The sequence below is a fragment of the Antennarius striatus genome, chromosome 12 (assembly GCF_040054535.1).
Source record: "Antennarius striatus isolate MH-2024 chromosome 12, ASM4005453v1, whole genome shotgun sequence".
NCBI classification, from domain to species: domain Eukaryota; kingdom Metazoa; phylum Chordata; class Actinopteri; order Lophiiformes; family Antennariidae; genus Antennarius; species Antennarius striatus.
Window position 1 is genome coordinate 13,942,501 of NC_090787.1, and position 18,856 is coordinate 13,961,356.

The 18,856-nt window shown below is 38.4% G+C and overlaps 2 protein-coding genes across 2 annotated transcripts; one reads left to right on the forward strand and one right to left on the reverse strand.

Moving 5' to 3' along the window:
* Positions 1–1,055: 1,055 nt before the first annotated feature.
* evx2 (even-skipped homeobox 2) lies at positions 1,056–3,248 on the reverse strand. The gene is made up of 3 exons (XM_068330030.1): positions 2,855–3,248; positions 2,214–2,437; positions 1,056–1,670 (listed from the first exon to the last, which is right to left on the reverse strand). Exons 1-3 carry the CDS (start codon positions 3,246–3,248, stop codon positions 1,056–1,058), a joined length of 1,233 nt encoding a protein of 410 aa, XP_068186131.1.
* Positions 3,249–15,627: 12,379 nt separating this feature from the next.
* On the forward strand, positions 15,628–17,892 carry hoxd12a (homeobox D12a). Its single transcript, XM_068329674.1, has 2 exons — positions 15,628–16,193; positions 16,674–17,892. The coding sequence occupies exons 1-2, from the start codon at positions 15,656–15,658 to the stop codon at positions 16,910–16,912; spliced, it is 777 nt and encodes a 258-aa protein (XP_068185775.1). The 5' UTR covers positions 15,628–15,655; the 3' UTR covers positions 16,913–17,892.
* Positions 17,893–18,856: the final 964 nt, after the last annotated feature.

Below are 18,856 nucleotides of genomic sequence, written 5' to 3' on the forward strand. Positions count from 1 at the left end.
ATAATGAGCTTCAGTAGTGTAAATAAAAGAGAGGCTATTGTATGTCGAGTTATTTCCCATTATCAGGTAACAACAATTTGAGAGGCTCTTCATAGGCTGCTTTGTAATTTTTTAAACCCTCCAGCTGTCACATATTCTCCTTCTGCAGTGCGTTCTGTGTACCAGGACTGTCGCTTTGTTCCAGGTCTTTTGTATATCTAATGACTTCCCTCCGCGGGTTGTTAGCACTTGACAGCGGGTCTCAAAACGAGGAACTTTCTTGTATTCAAAGGAGCTCCATCTAGGTACATGATTGGCAATTTTTGTCATGATTCTCTAATTATTAACATAAAAATTGACACAAAAGACGCGATTCAAAATTATATGCACCTTCTAGCTGATTAGGGGTGTCCCCATAGAGCTGAGGCTGGGTGTTGGAGAAGCTATTCATGCCAAAATCTCAGTCCATTAGGCCTAGTGAAGAAAGATATTCTGCTGGCAGAGAAGCAAGACCTTGTATATCTAAATTTAGATACCATAATTATCTTACGTTTGTATCATAAACCAAAGGAGTCAGGGTGGCCAGGATAGGTTTGTCACGCTGAACTGGTCGATTTGGCATTTGAAGCAGCAGAAAATTTAAAAAGGAAAAAAAAAGCAGATTTATTTTGAGTTTAATTTGAATTTGTGGGATTTTTAGGCATTATTTTAACTAATGAACATGGAAAGACGAACACAGGGACAGAACAGATACTGTGCATTTTTTTCATCACAATTAAAATCAGCACAGCAAGTGAAGTTTGTGTACAACACGAGGAAAAAAGCTTTAAGAAAATGTTTTTCGTGATTTGCAAAAAAAAAAAAAAAAATCCGCGCTTTATTTGTCTTTGTCTTCATTATGTTTTTGATATTTAAAAAAAATAGTTGGGGTTTGAATGAAATTTAATGGAAATTAATAATTGTGTATTTGTGTGTATGTCTACAATACTGCTGAAAAAAAGCGCCTTTAACCCAGGTGTGATTTTTAAAGTAGGCCTATCCCTGAAGGATAGAGAAAATGTAGACTGCTGGATGAGTTATCTGTTAAGTGACGTTTCTTCTCGCTGATCTGGTGACGGGACTGAGGTCTTGCTGAGAACGGCTGCAGAATAGGGCAGAAATCCACTCTCGGACCTTTGCCCCGAAGCTGTGCAGGTAAAGTCAGCGCTGGTGCTCCTGGAGCTCAGCGCGCTGGCCGCCTGGCTGCTGTGGCAGCTGAGACACGAACAGGGCCCGGAGGCGGGCGGCGCGCTCACCGCCGCTGCCGCCGCCGCGGCCGCAGCTGCCGCCGACGCTGCCGCTGAGCTATTCAAGCCTGCGGGCGACTGGTAGAGTCCCGGGTGCCTGAAGCTGCACAGGAGCTCCGGCCGCGAATAGGGATGGGAGAGCGCCCGGAAGGTGTCGAGAGGCCGGATGGATGTGGCGAAAGGCGACGAGGCGGCACTGGTGGCGGCCGCGGCTGCTGCTGCCGCCGTGACGCCGACGTGCGGGTAGTAATGTAAAGGCATGTGAGAGTGGAAAGGGTAAGGTAGACTTCCTGTAGCTGCGGCGTGCGTCATCATGTAAGTGTAGAAGCTGGGGTCCGCCGGATGGGGCCAGGACATCGCCAACCGCTGCCTTTTATCCTTCATCCGCCTGTTCTGGAACCACACCTGCACAGAGTCAAAACAAGGCCCATATTGAAGCTGCCATGTTGTTTTCAACCTCTGTGTCCACTCAGGGGGTGTGTGTGTGTGTGTGTGTGCATGAGTGTGTGGTTCAGTGTGGTCAGTCATTAACACCTCATAGGTCATTGTCTTTAAAAAGGAATTTATCACATATGGCGTGTGACAGGAAATAAAACTGAAGCAAGTAGATGAATTTGAATGTTTAACTTTTGCATAATTTTATAAGGTGGGAATAAATGAACTGTTAGCTCCACATAAATGTTTGGATCGATTGTCATCCAACTATCAACTATAAATAAAAACTCCATTTTGTATCGCGAAGGTTGCATCATTTTGTGAATTGAAATATTATAACAGAATTTGTTTTTACTGTAGAGTGAAAATTATTAGAATTATTCTTTCAAATCCCCCCTACACCCCCACTTACACACACACACACACACACACACACACACACACACACACACACACACACACACACACACACACACACACACACAAAGAATAATAAGAACAATCGTAGCCTACCTTGATAGTAGTTTCGGGCAGATTTAGCGCTGCGGCCAATTCACATCTTCTTGGTCTCGAAACGTAATTTTCCCTGTAAAACTCTTTTTCTAGTCGTCCGATTTGTTCCCTGGTGAAAGCAGTCCGGTATCTTCTCACTTGATCCGAATTGTTTGATCCTCCCGTTGAATTTCCGTTCATATTAGCGAGGGAGTTCGAAGAGCCAGAGTTACTATCGGAAAAACCTAAAATAGAATCAAATAAAATGTAAATAAATTAGTAAATATAAATATGTTGTTAAAATCAACAACACCGAATTGGTACATGTATGTATGAACCTGCAATATATGTCATAAATGAATGAAAACAGCACTAAAACTGGTTGATGCAACATTACATATTAAGACATAAATTTAAAAACATTTAATTGATATTATATTAATCTACTGATTATAATAATAATAATAATAATAATAATAATAATAATAATAATAATAATAATAATATAGTAATAATAATAATAATAATAATAGTTGGATTTTTTTTCATTCAAATAAAAATGGGATATAACAATAAGTATTAATTTCAGTAGTAATTATCGAACACTAAACTCCTCTAAATCTTAAAAAATATCGATAAATCCGGAGTCAAATAAATATTACCTTTGTTGTTTTCCTTGTGCTGGCTCGGGGAGCGATGCGAAGGGCAGCCCACCTCCACATCACTATTAATATCTGAATCTGGCGAAACTTCGGAGTAAATACTCATTTTCTTTCTATTTTCTGACGATGAAATCTCCACCGAAGAAGAGTTTTCACTGTTGTGATGTGTACCAAAAAGACTGTCAATTTCAAATTTGCCTTTCGTTGGAATGTCACCCAGATTTCCATGGAGAGAAGCCGAAGTGACTCTCGGGCTCAGCCGTCCGCTGTGCTGAGAGTTTTCCAGGGCCTCCAGCACCGAATTTCCAGACGCGTCTGCGAGCCTCTTCCCTGCGACGGGACTGTGCAGACCTCTCTCCATCAATATCATCTCTTTTCTTATCCTCTCCATCATTAAGCCGTGCGAGATGGAAAAAAAAAATCCAGGGGGCTGAAGCACCAATGGGTTGTGTCGGAGCTAAACCCACATGCAACTCAGCAGCTGTCTCTAAATAACCGTCTCTAAAACCTTTATATAAGCAAGACGCAAAAAATGAAAGAATCTGAATGCAATCGACGAGCGACTGCTCAAAATGAGCTGTGCATCCTTCCACAGCAGCAAAATGTCATTCATCAAAGTGGTTGCTATTCGTTGTGAAAATGCTCGGCTGACGTTGCTCCAATGATCATTTATTGTAACAGGTTTATAAGCAAATAAATAGGAGAGGGCTGTCACTTGATGATGGAGGCGGCCTTCGGTCAGACGAATAATATCCAAGTGGAGAGGAAGAGAGAAGTGAGGAGCGAGCTGCTTGTCCCTGGGTTGATCTCTGAGTCTGTTTTAGATTGCTATTGGGTTTGGCCTCTTGGGTGGAATTGACAGTCTGATTAATAAAATGAGCGGTGCAGCATTTCCCTCTTCATTTAGGAATATGATTATGCTTTGATTCTCTATTGTTTCCCTTCTCTCTGTTCGCCCTCCCTCTCTCTAATCGTTGCCCCTTTATTTATTGTCTTTATTTCTAACTTATTTTTTTTCTTTTTACAATTTGTTTTGGTTTATCAATTTGCGAATGACATAACGTTTAAAATAGAAGTTTGTGATAAGATACCAAAACTATAGGTTTTTTATTTCGACTTTTCAAGACCTTGTTGATAGATTATTTTTTAAGCTTTTTTTGAGCTTTTCGTCTCTGTTTTATTTTGTTTCACAGTTCTTTGTACACTTATGATACATCTTGATGGGGGGTTGATGGTTGCATTATTGTACATCTGCAAGCAACAACAAACACAATACACAACGTAGAATTAATTATTGCATATACAAATCATCTATTTGTGCGTTCAAATCGGCGTCTTTTAAATAACTGAAATAAATATAGTGCTTTTTAATTATAATTGAGTCAATCGCTTTCAAATTATGACTAATTTGAAACAAATTTCGTTACAGCTAATTAATTACAATTTTTATGTTTATTTCTCGTGGAATTTAAACCAATAACGTAAATTGAAGACCTTATAAATTCATATTTTCGTTTTTAACCTGTCTGATTGAGCTTATTTGCTCTCCGTTCCCTTCTATGTCTCGAAACATTTATTAGCTAATGATCGTTACAGGCAAATAACGGACACACTTATGCTTCATATTAACTTTGATGGAGGCTCGATATGTAAAGACATGTACTGTATGTGTTTTTGGCGTCTCAACGTGAAATGACTCTGAAGGCGCCACCAGGTCGTCCTCTGCGCGTCCTCTGGCGCCCCCTGCAGGTATTTTTCTGTATTTCGTCCACGGTTCATGGAGGTGTAATGCTGGAGGTGTATTGTGGGAAGTGAGGGTGTCTTGTAGTTCTGACTTGTTTCAGTCTTGTCAACATTTGTTTAAATAGCAGTGGATTTAAAATACATATTCTCTTTCATTAGGCTTCTGCAAAGTAATTTATGAGGAGCCCAAAGATATGTTAGAACCAAAGGCATATGTCCCTAACCTGGCATTTTGTGCCCAAAATCTTTACTGCTGGACATTTAATGGGATTGAAATTAGATAAAAATATGCTATCTGCACATAGAGCACAAAATTAGACTGAATTTTGACAAATGTAAGGCTTCACAACCCAAATAGGGAATTCAGAATTTCACTTTTTAAATGCAGCTATACTTATAGAAACTATGACCCTGTCAAACAACGTTATAATACTTCTATGTAAGGTTAATAAATGTATCGTTCACTTAATGATACTATAGTTAAACATAACCTCTTTCAATAGTAAACAAATTCCTTTTGTTTTTGAAAACAGTCTCATAAATGCTTTCCTTAAATAACACTCTTGTATGCAATCTCCTCTGCCATATTAGATAATGTGTATACAATTAATAATGATGAATCCGCGAAGAATATCGTGAAGACAGTCTTAACTTCATATTATCACACAGACTTTGGATTTTATGAACTTATGTTCTTCAAACTTGACTAGTGTATTCTTGATTGTGACCAAAAATTTTTTTACAACTATTGATCCTGATATGGCTTCTGTAAATCATGCCTTTGATCGGTTGAAGTGATTGAAAAATCAAAAAGTGATATTTTCATGTTAACGTATCAATATGACATATACTTTCATTTGTATTGGAATTATCTTTATTGAATATTGGATTTAAAAAAACACACACACACATACACACACAAATAAATAAATCCTGAAAAGTAAACAAATATTAATCAACAAACAACTGCCTCATATGGAAAAAGAACATTTACAAATTTAAGTGATCTATGCTCCATTCATTGCTACATTTATACTTTACAAGTGGCTGAACTGAAGCATCTTTCACTCATTTCTTCAAAGGATGATTTGTGTTTTGTGCTCCTCACACAAAGTGATGAACAGTATCACCTTTGGAATGTATGCTCACCTGTACGTTGTTGTAACAACGCTTGGTGTCTGTAGATACGAATGTGAAGTTTTGAAATTCATAAATAAAGTAGAGTAAATCACAGAGGGAATAATGCATAGTGTACACACTGGGTTTGCCAGCTTTCAAAGTTGGAAGGATTTCATTTCTGCAGGTATATTCAGGATGGATGCAGTAGCATTGTTCCAACATATCAAATGACTTTTGTCTTCACTCAAGCTGTAGGAGATCACAGATTTGGACAACCATGTGGAAAAATGAGAGAATAGAAAACACAGGAGATAAATGTTATTATTTAATAGAACCTTTTTTTCTCACGTAATAAAAGCTGTTCATGTCTCATGAAGGATTAAGCACTGTGAAATGACTTTAAAAGTTATGACATACACTTACAGGACTAGTTCTGGGTGTCATGATTAATACAATGTAAAAAATAAGCACACAAAAATGCAAATTTTTATTGTCATTTATAAAACACAACAGTAAGGTATAAAACTCAAGGAGGTGTCTGCTAAAAATATGACAGTTCATGAATTTTAAGCATTTCCTTACAAAGAAAAGGGCATTGATCAAACAGACAGATGACCATAGATATCCTTCGGCAAAATGTTCTTGAGCCAAAAATAAAACACAATAAGACACAGAAGTAAAAACAAAAACTCACATGGGAGATATAATAAAGACTTTTCTTGGTCTTTGTAATTCATGGTTACCATGTCTAAGGGTTTTTGTTTAGCCCAAACTGTTGTCTGAGCTTAAACAAACCACAGCAGAAAATGTAAAATAATCATTTGGAGAAAAGACGACATAACAGGACATGATTCCTCGCCTCCTGAGTGATGGCTCTGTGTGTAGCTCACCCACTCACCGACACACCCACACACCCACACACCCACACACCTACTCACCCACACACCCACACACCCACTCACCCACTCACCCATGCTGGCTTCTCTGACTGTGTTGTCTCTTAAAGCTGTGTTCAGTGAGATCGACAGGAAGGACTTTCTGGATCAAAATCGTTTTCTGGCAGAAGGTTTACTTCTCTTGTGTGCGACAAAGTTACTATATTCAAAACAGGAAGTAGCAAATATAGATACAGAAATATATGTTTAACATTCAGTATATTAAGTCATATAGGCTATGCTAAAATTTTACTAAATACAGAAACTATAGTGAATCAGAGTAAAATCATTGTATAAGTTGTGCCATTTATAAAACTGATTCATTATTACAAATAAAATCTGCAAGAGATCAAAATGTTTAAGATGTAGCCACTGCACATCCACAAATGTGGTTTCAGATATTGTGCTGATTGGACCTAAGCTCATGTGAAATTTGGCTGTTTGGATTTAATGAGTTGTGACTCATTACATCCATCTGTGTGAATGATAAAGGTGTACATTAATGAAACTAATGACAAATACTGAAAATCACCTTTGTGTGTTTTGCAAGGCTGCACAGCGGATTTTTAGTGTGTAGAGCTGAATCTGTCAAAGGCATGAATAGACCTTTTCATAGCAGACTTTTTGACCTGAGACTGAAAATCGCTGTTATTTCTAATAACAATAACAATTGCTCAGTTTTATCCAAGTTTCCCAGTAGCAACAGTTTGACAATGAGCCAACATAAACACTATAAAACTCTGAAAATAAAGTGTGTGTATCCCCCCCCCTTCACTATTCTTTTTAACACATTGTCTACTTATTACAGTATGAAGACAATATTTAATGTTTTGGAAATACATACTCATTCTATATTTCATGCCTGCAATATGTTGTTAATAAGTTGGATAGTGGAAACAAAAGACAAGCAAAAGCTGTCAAATGTTCAAAAACATCTGGTTGAAACCCTCCACAGGTAAAGAGGTTAAATGCTAACAGGTGGCATTATTATTGAGCATGAAAGCAACACCCGCTTTAGGTTTACACTCACAAGCAAGGATTGGGTTGGGGCACTATTTTGTGAAAACCTGCGAAAAGTATTAGAACAATGTTTCTCAAAGCAGATTTGCAAGGAATTCTGGAATTTATCTAAACAACATTAATATCCTTTAAACGAAGATGATTTAGAGAATCAACTTTGTTTAAAGGATATTTGGGCTTGAAAATTTTGACTAGAGCTACAACCACTTAAAAAGCCACCAGCTTGTTTGGGCTCTATTTAATCCAAGATAGACTGATGCTAAATTTAAAAGGGCTGCTTTGGCCTGATAATGATACTGATTTTGAAACCAAGGAAGTACCGTACGCCAGGCTGAAGAGGAAAAGGACAGATTTTTAGTCACACAAAGTTCAAAAGACAGCGTCTATGATGGTGATAAGTGTGCCCATGGTGTGAGTAACTTACATGATTGTAAAGAAATCCTTTATTCTGAAAGGTACATACAGCTTTTGAGATAAACTACCATCCAGACAACGTCTTTGTCGGAGACATTACTACTTATTCCACCACAAAAGTACCAAAACACATTCTACACGTATTACAACATTGTGGCCTCATAGTAAAAGTTTGTAGATACTGTATTATATAAACTTACCCGCCATCCAGACTTACTCCCATTAAGTATGTGTGGGGTATTATGAAGTGCAAAATACAGCAATGGAGACTACAGTCTGTTTGGCTAATTAAGTCATATATCAAGCCAGAAATGGAAAGAATTTCCCTCTGAAAATACAACAATTAGAGTCTTCAGTTCCCAAAAGCTTACTGCATGTTTTTAAAAGAAACAGCGATGTAAGATAAGGGTAAACATGCTACTGTCCCAACATTTGGGGGCATTATTCATGCATTAAGTTTAACTGAGTACTTATTTACAATAAACGATGAACTTAATCACTTGCAACATTAAAAAGTTTGTTTTATTCAGGAATATATGAAAATCATCCTTTTCTATTCCCATTTGAATTTAACATAGCATCCCAACATTTGTTGTAAATGGAGTTGTGTAGCCAATATTTATTTACTGGTACATTATTACTGAGATAATCAAGGTGGTGAAAAATGTAATTGTCATTTTAGTTAAAGTTGAATGAATTGTGCAGTTCTATTTCATGACTTCTCTAACATCAAATGTTTTTCGTAATTCTAATACAGGGGTTGGTTGGTATTGTTTGTCTCACCAGGCTATGGGATCGGTCTGTCTGCCTGGAGTCTCAACGTCTCCACGTTAATGACCTTCCTCATATTTTCATGTTTTACCCATATTCCCTGTGGGGTTACAAAGGGTCTACTTCAGGCCCACTGTTGTGTTCTGACAAAGTTTTGGTCAAAATGCAGAAGACACCAGTTTTCCTCTCTATGCAGATGATAGAGTGTCAGGACAGGCTGCATCCCTTGTAATAGAACCAGAACAATATGCAAAACCTGAATATCATGCAAATTCAGCTTTCATAACTCATTGTAACTTATTGTTAGCAAAACAATCTACTTCATTTCCATTTTTTTTAAAAAACGCATCACTGATATTTAATTATTGTCATTATTATTATTGTTTTTGTTATTTACCACAAACTGTAAAGATCTCACTTAATGTGCCAAAGCTGGGAAGACATCCTTTAAGATTCACACAGATATTTGTTCTCTTTGGACTTAACTCTGGATTACCTTAAAGGATTCTGTGGCACCTCAACATGGCTAAGTCTTGTTCACCAAATCACCCATGGACCATTAGAGGGATGGACGACTGACACCTACATGTTTGAGCTCATCAAGGACACGTGATGACTGAGTGATAGACATTGAGTCAAAACCTAAATCCTAAAAATATGACCAGTTTTTGCTTTCGCTCCACTGCAGCAGCAGCCACAACCTGCAGCAAAACATCTTGTCCCATTCTTGTGAAATCCTTGAGGGTATTTTTCAAATTCGGCACTAGACATCAGTTGAACTTAGATTTTGGTGGCTTATTGTGAGCTGTCTGTCCTGTTCTCATGTAATTGATACCTCAGGTTGGGAAATTTCATTAGACTAGTCTGGCACAAATGCATGATTCATATTAGAAAAATGAACAGTAGGATAAATTAATGAAATATCCTGATGGTCAAGGGTCATCTTTAGTGCAACAACACCAGGTTCTGTAGAAACACTTTTCAGAACCTTATTTAATGCCAGAAGCAGCTGAGGAGATTGTGACTACATTATAATTTTGGTCACATTCCAGCTTTGTGTATAGATTTTCTGTGCTGCTTGTGTTGAAGGTGTGTTTAATTCATTCATATCCCACAATTTGTAGTTCCTTTGTGTACATGCGAACAACCTCAAGGACTTTAAGTCCGATTTTTGTTTTGTTGGGTTAGATAACAAACAATGGGTGCAGCAGAAGTTCCATACCACTCCGTAGATTTCCTGTTATTTCGCTTAAGCAGCTTGCCCTGCACCATAAAGCCCTCTGTCAGTGTTGTGTTCCTCTGCAGAATTCTCATCGTTAATTATTCACTGGAGCCATGCACGTGTATATAGTGATGTCAAGAGTCAGACTTTTATTTCAAACATTTTATGACATTTTCCTCGGGCCATGATTATGAATATTATATGGGCAGACATGAAAATACACTTCGAGTTGACTGGTGAACAGAGGCAAAAAATGTAAGGTGTTAATTATAGTTTATGAATCACCTGAAGTGCAAAAGGTTGGATGTTCTGTGTGCCCAGATAGGAATAGGCAGAAGGGAACCTTTGCATGAAAACCGAGTTAGGTCTGAATGAATGTCTCTTTACTTCACAGTTCAGCAAACGGCAGCAAAGGACAGAGACACATTATGTCATTGCAGAGTTGAAAACAACTGGCAAAATGTTTAACTGAGGAGGTTTAGGAGGTGATGTAATGGGGGGGGGGGTGTCTATCCTTTTGCAGATTTATACAATAATTGCTAAATGGATTTTCCTGAAACTTACTGAGAGTATTACTCAGGTGACAGAGAAGATCCAAGTCCTTTACGGAATTGAACTGGACAAAGGGAATGATTCAGGAATTACTTTTCTTACAATAACTTTGTAGGGTTTTTTCCCCCATTATCTCTATATATTACGCATAAGCTATTATATTATAGACTTTCATGAAACTTGGTGGGAGTATTGAACACATGGCATGAAACAGCCTGAGCAGAAAACTCTGTTAGCTTCATTCAGGAGGTGTATGTGGACAGAGGCCATACTAAACACTGTGTTTTGGGTGTACAACATTCATAAAGCCCAACTATAGCAGTAATTTGTCTCATGAACATCCTTAAAAGCATTCAGGTAACTGTTTTGTTTTTGTTTCTTATAATTAATGAAGGCTTCCAGATATATTCCATCATCTACACATTTGAGCATCACAGTAAATCTGTTCTATGCAGGCTTTAGTTTAAGTTGTGGGCCCTGTGTGATTGCTAATATAGAATTCACACAACTCTTATCTGTACATTATAGTGCATCCGTCAAAGCGGCATCCAATTTTACTTTATTTCTTATTTTATTCAGTCAGGATAAACATCCTTTAAAATATAACAATGCTCATCATAGTATGTGGAATTATATCATCCACTGCTGTCAGACAGTGATATACTGTTCATGGATTCCTGGACTGTTTTCCAGCTGACGGCATAACCTTAAAAAGATATTAAACATAAAAACCATTCCTGAATTGAGTGTTTATAAGTGTGATATTACATTAGTGAGTACTGGAGCTGCTCATTGATCAGATGTTTCATTGGTGAATTCTAAATGAAGCTGTTGCTCTAGGCCGGTTTAACTCCGGTGGGAACGCAGCATCGTACAGCTGGACCGCACAGTTCTTTCCTTAAATCAGAGCGCCATCTAGTGACGCGTTCTAGTGAGTGCACATAAACATTAAAATACATGAGGAATGGAGCAAAGGAACCAGACTGAAGGTTTGAGACAAGACTTCTCCTGATTGAACGGATTATAAAAAAAACTACTGTGTAATAAATCAGCAGTTCTTTACATATCATGCATTTTCACATTTCACTGTGTCAACCACCATGATGGATGAAATAACACGTAAACATCCTGAGTCCCATCAGATACGTCTAGAACGGCCCATCCTGCGCAGCATCGTGACAGGTGACAACCGGCGACAGAGTGGGGGTAGTTGGGGGGACCCTGTGGGGCCCTGGGGGGGACCCTGGACAGGTCGCCACCCTCCACAGGTCCGACACAGCGAAACAGACAACTCACATATGGACACCTGTGTCACAGACCGGGATGCGATAGCCTGATCAGTGATCGATAATAGAACATGATTCCGCCTCAAGGCCTGTCGCTCCCCATGGCGCGTCTTTAGGCGCTGGAACGACACGGCTCGTTATTCCTGCTAAGGTGGCAACAAAGAAAGGATATATAGGGTCGTACGGTATAATGTAGGCTGCACAGGGTTATGTCGACACGACTTAATAAATGCACAAGTATTCGTAAAAATGTTCGTTTGTATTAGATTGCCGGCATGTAAAAAACAAACACAAATCAACTCTTTATGAACTCTTTACAGGAGACATCCCTCCTGTTAGTAGAAACACGGATTTACTGCCGTTTGCGCGACACGTTGATTGATTCATGTTCGATCTTAACATTGCAGTCATTTCATTTTTTTTCTATGTTGAAAAAATGTGATTGAGTTTAATGTGATTATGATTAAGTTCTCACTACGTACATTTAATTTGCATTGAATCCGCATGTGTGTGTGTGTGTGTGTGTGTGTGTGTGTGTGTGTGTGTGTGTGTGTGTGTGTGTGTGTGTGTGTGTGTGTGTGTGTGTGTGTGTGTGTGTGTGTGTGTGTGTGTGTGTGTGTGTGTTTATTTATTTATAACTCCGATGCCCTGGTGGGATCGGAGTTATTAATCATCTAAACATCTAATTCTACTATATATTTAGTAGGATTAAATATTCATTAAATATCTATACATAGATAAACATTTAATGTACATTTAATCCTACAGTCTGCTCTTGGCTGTAAATACGAGACAGTGTCTGTTACATCAAATGGAATTAAACCATAAAACCACTTTTACTTCCGCTCATTCCAAACATTGTGACTTCAGCACTTCAACAAGAATCAAGGCAACAGTTGTCATCTCAGGGAACTTGAACGAGGGAAGCAGCAAGTTTATTACCAAGGACAATGGCCGGCGGATAGCTTCCTTTAAAGAGTCTGGAAAACAACCAGACTGGAGCTCTACAATTTGGCTCCTGGCACCCTAAACATGAAGGACGAAGAGTAGTAAATGGCACTAAAACTGAGCCCTAAAGCGTCTCCTAATTTTGTGATTGTGCATTGACATCCACGTCTGCGAAATAAGGTAGATGCGTCAGTCAGGAAGAGTTAAATCGGTATGTCTGTGCAAAATCCAAATTTCTATTTTGTTTTGGAGTTTGTTTAGTTTAATTTATTTTTTCATAAAACTAAATATTTTAACTTTGTTGTTTAATTTAGTGAGGGGTTTTTTTTTTAAGTATAAAAACTTTGTGGTTGAACATCACAATTGGTTTAAAGAAATTGCCGGGGAAAACGTTTAAAAATTACGCACACTGCTCATTTCATTATAATATTTTAAAGTTTTAAGATAACAAAGTTGTTTTACGTCTATTAGAAAGGATTGGTTTATAACAAATCAGGCGCTGCAGGTTCAACCTAATTTAGTCTGACGCTGGAGATGAAGGTGCGTCTGTAACAGGTCTGTTTATTTTCATTTAGGTCCGGTATGTAAACTGTTATTTTGTTGGGATTGGGCTACAGGTTTTATATATACCTGTAATGTTCCTCTTTAACGGAGGTTATAGAGATTCTATATTTATTTTATTTACTTTGGCATTAGTCTCAACAAACATTTACATATACTGTACTGTACATTGTGAGATTTCTGTCAGTTGTGGTTTTCTCTTTCCTTGACGGGTTTTTTGTTGTTGTTGTTGTTCTACACTTTTGTAATTCATTACTGTAGATGATTGATTTCAAAATTAAAACGGACAAATAAAAATAAACAAACGGAAAGGAATAAACTGAACAGAGCAGAAATATCTCGTCAGAATGAAGGCCATGTATAAACGTGTGCTGCCACCTATTGGAATACAGCCGCAACTACATCCAGAAGAAGGTTGTAAAATGATGAGGAAAAATTATCCTGCATGATTCAAATAACAGCGTGTTTTCTTTAGGATGATGGGTGTTAAGTTTATACATACAACAAGGCTGTTTGCCCACTGACAAAAAATAGTCGTGAGGAATCCCACCGGCACATTTGTGCTCTATTTAGACCCTTCATCTTCTCCGGGAAGCGGACCTGATCAAACCATCACAACCAAATACAATAACAGAGAGATTGGTGCTGCGGACCCAATACCAACTGCTGCAAGTCGTCAGTGTCAGTGTATTTTTAACTCCCCACCCCCACTCCCAACACACACACACACACACACACACACACACACACACACACACACACACACACACACACACACACACACACACACACACACACACACACACACACTATAATTTTGATTTGATTTTTAATCCAGTGAGTTAATCAAATTAATTATTGAGTTCGGGGGACGTCGTCATTGCCAGCGACGCAACAAAACCTAATAAGTACATTTTATTATGAAACCGATCAAGGCGTAACATTTATTCTGAGCTGCTTACCAGATAGTGTAATGCAATATTTTAATGAAGTGCTTGCATAGAGGTTTGTTTGATGCCAAACTACATAAATATAGATACTGATGAAATACGTTCACAGTTATCACATTCAAACTGTGTGACATTTGGAATAATTATTATTTGACTAGACTCAACCTGAATATGGAATACGTCTTTTTGCGGGTTATTTGCGTTGATATTTGACTAAACTTTTGCGGCATTCCATGGGATATAGCTGACAGCTGTGATGTCACTTTTTTCACAAAAATACTTTACGTTATAAAATGATAAACTAACATTAATCGAAATTGAAGTTCAACATTTTTTTCATGTATGACCTCGTAAAATTAGGTCTATATATACCTGCAGGACGTAGATTTCAAAGTAGTTCATGTCATGGAGCTGGTGAAGTATTTTCTATAGTGGCTCTGGGTTTTATAATAATCATCGACTTTTTTTGTCAAAGATCGATGCATTCTTCTAATCCAGATATATTACCAATTACTGTAGTTTCTAAATCGTTTCATATTTTCATGCAGAGCCGAGGCCGACACCAGTCTGGGCTTACCAGGGAGTGACTACAGAAATAGCAACACCTCCAGGGCCAAAATGTTGTGTAATTAATATAATGAAACCTAAGCAGTTAATGTTATCTTTGTGGGGCCTCTGCTGGGGCAAATTTGTCGAGCCTGCGTCTAGGGAAAGAAGATCTGTCTGTCTGTTTGTCTGTCTTGTTAGGGGTTTGGTGTAGTCCACGTGTTGTTTTAGGAAATGTTCTGGTGCTTTCATTTGCAGTATTTTCTATGAAAGCAAAGCAACGTTCAACATTTTGAACACTATATTTCAAAATGATTCAGCATCTGTGCACTTTATTTATTTCCAAAAGATTGTTGGTGCAGCCCTGCGTTATGTCTGATGGATTTTAGGCCCTGCATTAACCTCCTTCTCATATGTTCCTCCAGTTATCTGATATTACTCATGTCATAGCGCACTGATACAAAAAGGAAATAGGCGCATATGCAGTAAAATAAGAGCTGAAAGTGACACAATCCAATAGTCTTAAACAGTTGGTTAGTATTTCATCCCCATTATAACCCAATACCAAACTATTTCCTTGTGGAGGATTTTGCTTTGCAGTATGAGAGCAAGGGTGGGGCGGGACAACATATTTTACATATCACGTGACGGCGTATTAACAAATCAACAATTACCTACCCTTTATTCTTCAGGAGTTGCTAAAAGGCTTGCAAGAAAGGTTTGAGGAAAGCTCCATGGAAATGTGTGAACGGAATCCTTTAAATCCCGGTTATGTTGGTTCGCTATTGAATTTTGCTCCCCCTGAGTCGCTCTATTTCTCCAACTTGCGGGGTAATGGAGCACACATACCCGGGCTGCATCAGTTCCCTTACAACAGAAGAGAGGTGTGCACGCTCCCGTGGACTTCCTCAAGTTCGTGCACGTCTGGACCAGCAGTACCTCCACAAAGCCGAGCGTTCGGAGGATACTGTCCGCCGTTTCTGTCAAATTCGGTGTCCTCGAGCGGAAGCGTCAAGGCGCATTTGGAGGAGACGGCTCGATGCTTTCAGACTACAACCCACCAGAGCGAGGAGTCTGGCAGACCGGACGACATCTACGCCGGGGACCACGGGAACAACACTGAGCGCGGCTATTCCGATCTCAGCCGGCCTCACGGTTCTGCGGCCCAAATCGATGCGGTGGATTCGCTCAATGTGAACGGCACCAAACAAGACCACAATCCCGTTCACCCGGCATCAAGACACACATGCTCCAGGACGACGTTTGCAGAAGGTTAATCCCATTTTCAATTCCCTATTTTTGTTGTGTCACTTTTGCAGATAAATTACAATACACCACACACCATGCATCTTTTCTTACACCATACCTGTCTTTGTATCAGATCTCCTCCGCCACATTATCATTGACTACTAATTAGTTTTAATCCGTTAAATAATAGTTAAATGCAGACCTAATAGGCACTGTGACATCATATATGACTGTCTAGACTGTTTTATGGTTATTTCATATCTCCTGTGGCGTCATTGTTTGGATATTCCATACTAATGGTGACTATGCTGTGCGTTAATATCAACACCATTTTCCTGTACGTACAATAGGCGTGACTCCTGTTTTTTGTTTTAAAATCATCTCCAAAGATACGAGGAACAATGAATCCTACCACAGGGAGCAATTAATTTCCTTCCGTTTACAGAAGTGTGGAAGGTGTGGTAATTTCAAATCTAAAACTGGTTTCTATCTCTGCTCCCTCAGGTGCTCCATGGTGCTCATCACAAGTGAAAACCAGAAAGAAGAGAAAGCCTTACTCGAAGCTGCAGCTGGCTGAACTTGAGAATGAATTTATGATGAATGAATTCATCAACAGACAGAAAAGAAAAGAACTGTCAGACAGGTTGGACCTGAGCGACCAACAAGTCAAAATATGGTTTCAGAATCGGAGGATGAAAAAGAAGCGGATGATGATGCGTGAACAAGCCTTCTCCGCTTACTGATGACCTTTGGACTTGATCGTGACCAGCACTGGACGCGGGAACGCTGTACGCGATCATGCTGCAGTACGTCACGTACCTTGTGGTTTCTGGCATAGACTTGTATTTATAAATGTATAAAATGTTCATATTCCTTTTGCATAATACCCTGTTAATAAAGGAATGCATTGTTGGAGAACAGATTCTACCCAGATGTAGAAATGCGCACAGGCCCAGTCTTTTGGCCTTCAGCCGCCGGATAATAATAAACATTTAAACCTTTTTCCAGCTCAAAATTTCAAAATATCTAAACAAGAATGTTGTTCAGTATGTTTTTATGTGTTTTGTATGGTGGCCTGTGCATGTACTGTGGGCCTAATGTGGAACAAACAGTCAAGTTCATGTTTACGGACGGATGAAATGTCTGAAGAAAAGATTGCAAAAAAAAAAAAGAAGAAGAAAATACAAATGCATGTCTGTTTCCTAAATCCTGTGATTGATGAATAGCGGTCTTCCTGAGAAATGCTGGTAAAACCAGATTTAAAAAAAGAACGATGTTCTGTGTGGCAACATCCACGTCGCTTTGCGGAGTAACAGGATTTTACGCAGCGGAGACGTGTTTACTTAAAATGTTCTTAAGTGAAATCGTTTGCGGGTGTGAAACAATCTCGTGGTGTTGATTCAAACTAAAGTGTAATTATATTGAATAAACTTGGATTTTTGTTTCTACAGCTGGTTTTTTTGTCGACATACAATTGCGCGTAATGATCGCAGATCAGATGGACTATTCTACGCTGTTCTGTAAATTCATTTTTTTTTAAATACGGAGAAACCACACGAAAATTTCACTCTGGAAATGTTCACACATTTTTGAATCATACGTCAAATCATTAGACACTGGTTTAGATCAATCTTTCTTTTAGGCACGGATAAATGATTTTGTAAAAATGGATGCAACCTGCGGATTATGTTTGTAAATAAACACAATTTTGTATATAGCTGTACACAGTCTATTTTATTGTGATTCTTGTGAGTCGTTTTCAAAATTTTCACAGTTTAATTGGCGAGTTTTAACCAAGACTTATGGTTTATATCCACGATCGCTCCGTCAATATGAAGCCTCAAATGTATCGGAAGTCTTCTCCACCGAACTAATCGTCCTAAAATATACAGCAGTTTTTATTTCATGTTTTAGATTGTTTTAGCTCCGAAAGCGACATTTTAACAAAGTGTATCCATCTTTCACGTATATGATAAACAGCAAACGGGCATACAATAGTTTATTTCAAATTATATATCCCAGATTCTGCATTATAAAACTCTGATAAACTGTACTGATAAACTGATAAATGTCTTCATCAATATAGTTTTAATAATTATGAATTGCATTACACGCAGGGTGCGTATAAGCATTCATCTGTACTTTTAGTACTTTTAGTTTACAATCTAGTTGAAAATATAAGTGAATCAAAACACGTTTTGTTGTCCTTCGTGCATGGTTAGAAACTACACACGTATAAATAAACATGCGTTTGGAATTAATCATTTGCACAGGTGTAATTCCTGCTCACACTTAACTCACACACTCAAAGCTCACACAAAACTTTCCTCTTGTCAGTGACTAATTCAGAACTAACACATCCATCCATTATTTTACAGAATATTCTGGCATAAGAGGTTTTCTCGGTTCCTCGTTGAAGCCCTTTTGTTAGTGTGTATGTGCTATGCGCGCAGGTCTGCCTGAATCATCTTTCATGTTAATTAAAACATTATTAATATCTCCACATAGTGATTTAGCACAGACTCCGTTTAAGCCTATCCAGGTCACAAGTGGTCAGTGTGTTTCTCTGGTCAGAGGCTGCAGCTGCATCCCAGACTTACCAATAGACGCGCACATATGTAACATTAGAGAGTGACTCCATGGACACTCCCATTACATCATCAACACGTCATCATCACCACTGCAAA

Bases quoted from the DNA above. Each gene is read 5' to 3' on its own strand.
- evx2 (XM_068330030.1), bottom strand. From the start codon at position 3,248: ATGATGGAGAGGATAAGAAAAGAGATGATATTGATGGAGAGAGGTCTG. The intron at 2,438-2,854 runs GTAATATTTATT...ATTCTATTTTAG, and splicing joins GCACAAGGAAAACAACAAAG to GTTTTTCCGATAGTAACTCT. The intron at 1,671-2,213 runs GTAGGCTACGAT...GACTCTGTGCAG, and splicing joins TGCCCGAAACTACTATCAAG to GTGTGGTTCCAGAACAGGCG.
- hoxd12a (XM_068329674.1), top strand. From the start codon at position 15,656: ATGGAAATGTGTGAACGGAATCCTTTAAATCCCGGTTATGTTGGTTCG. The intron at 16,194-16,673 runs GTTAATCCCATT...CTGCTCCCTCAG, and splicing joins CAGGACGACGTTTGCAGAAG to GTGCTCCATGGTGCTCATCA.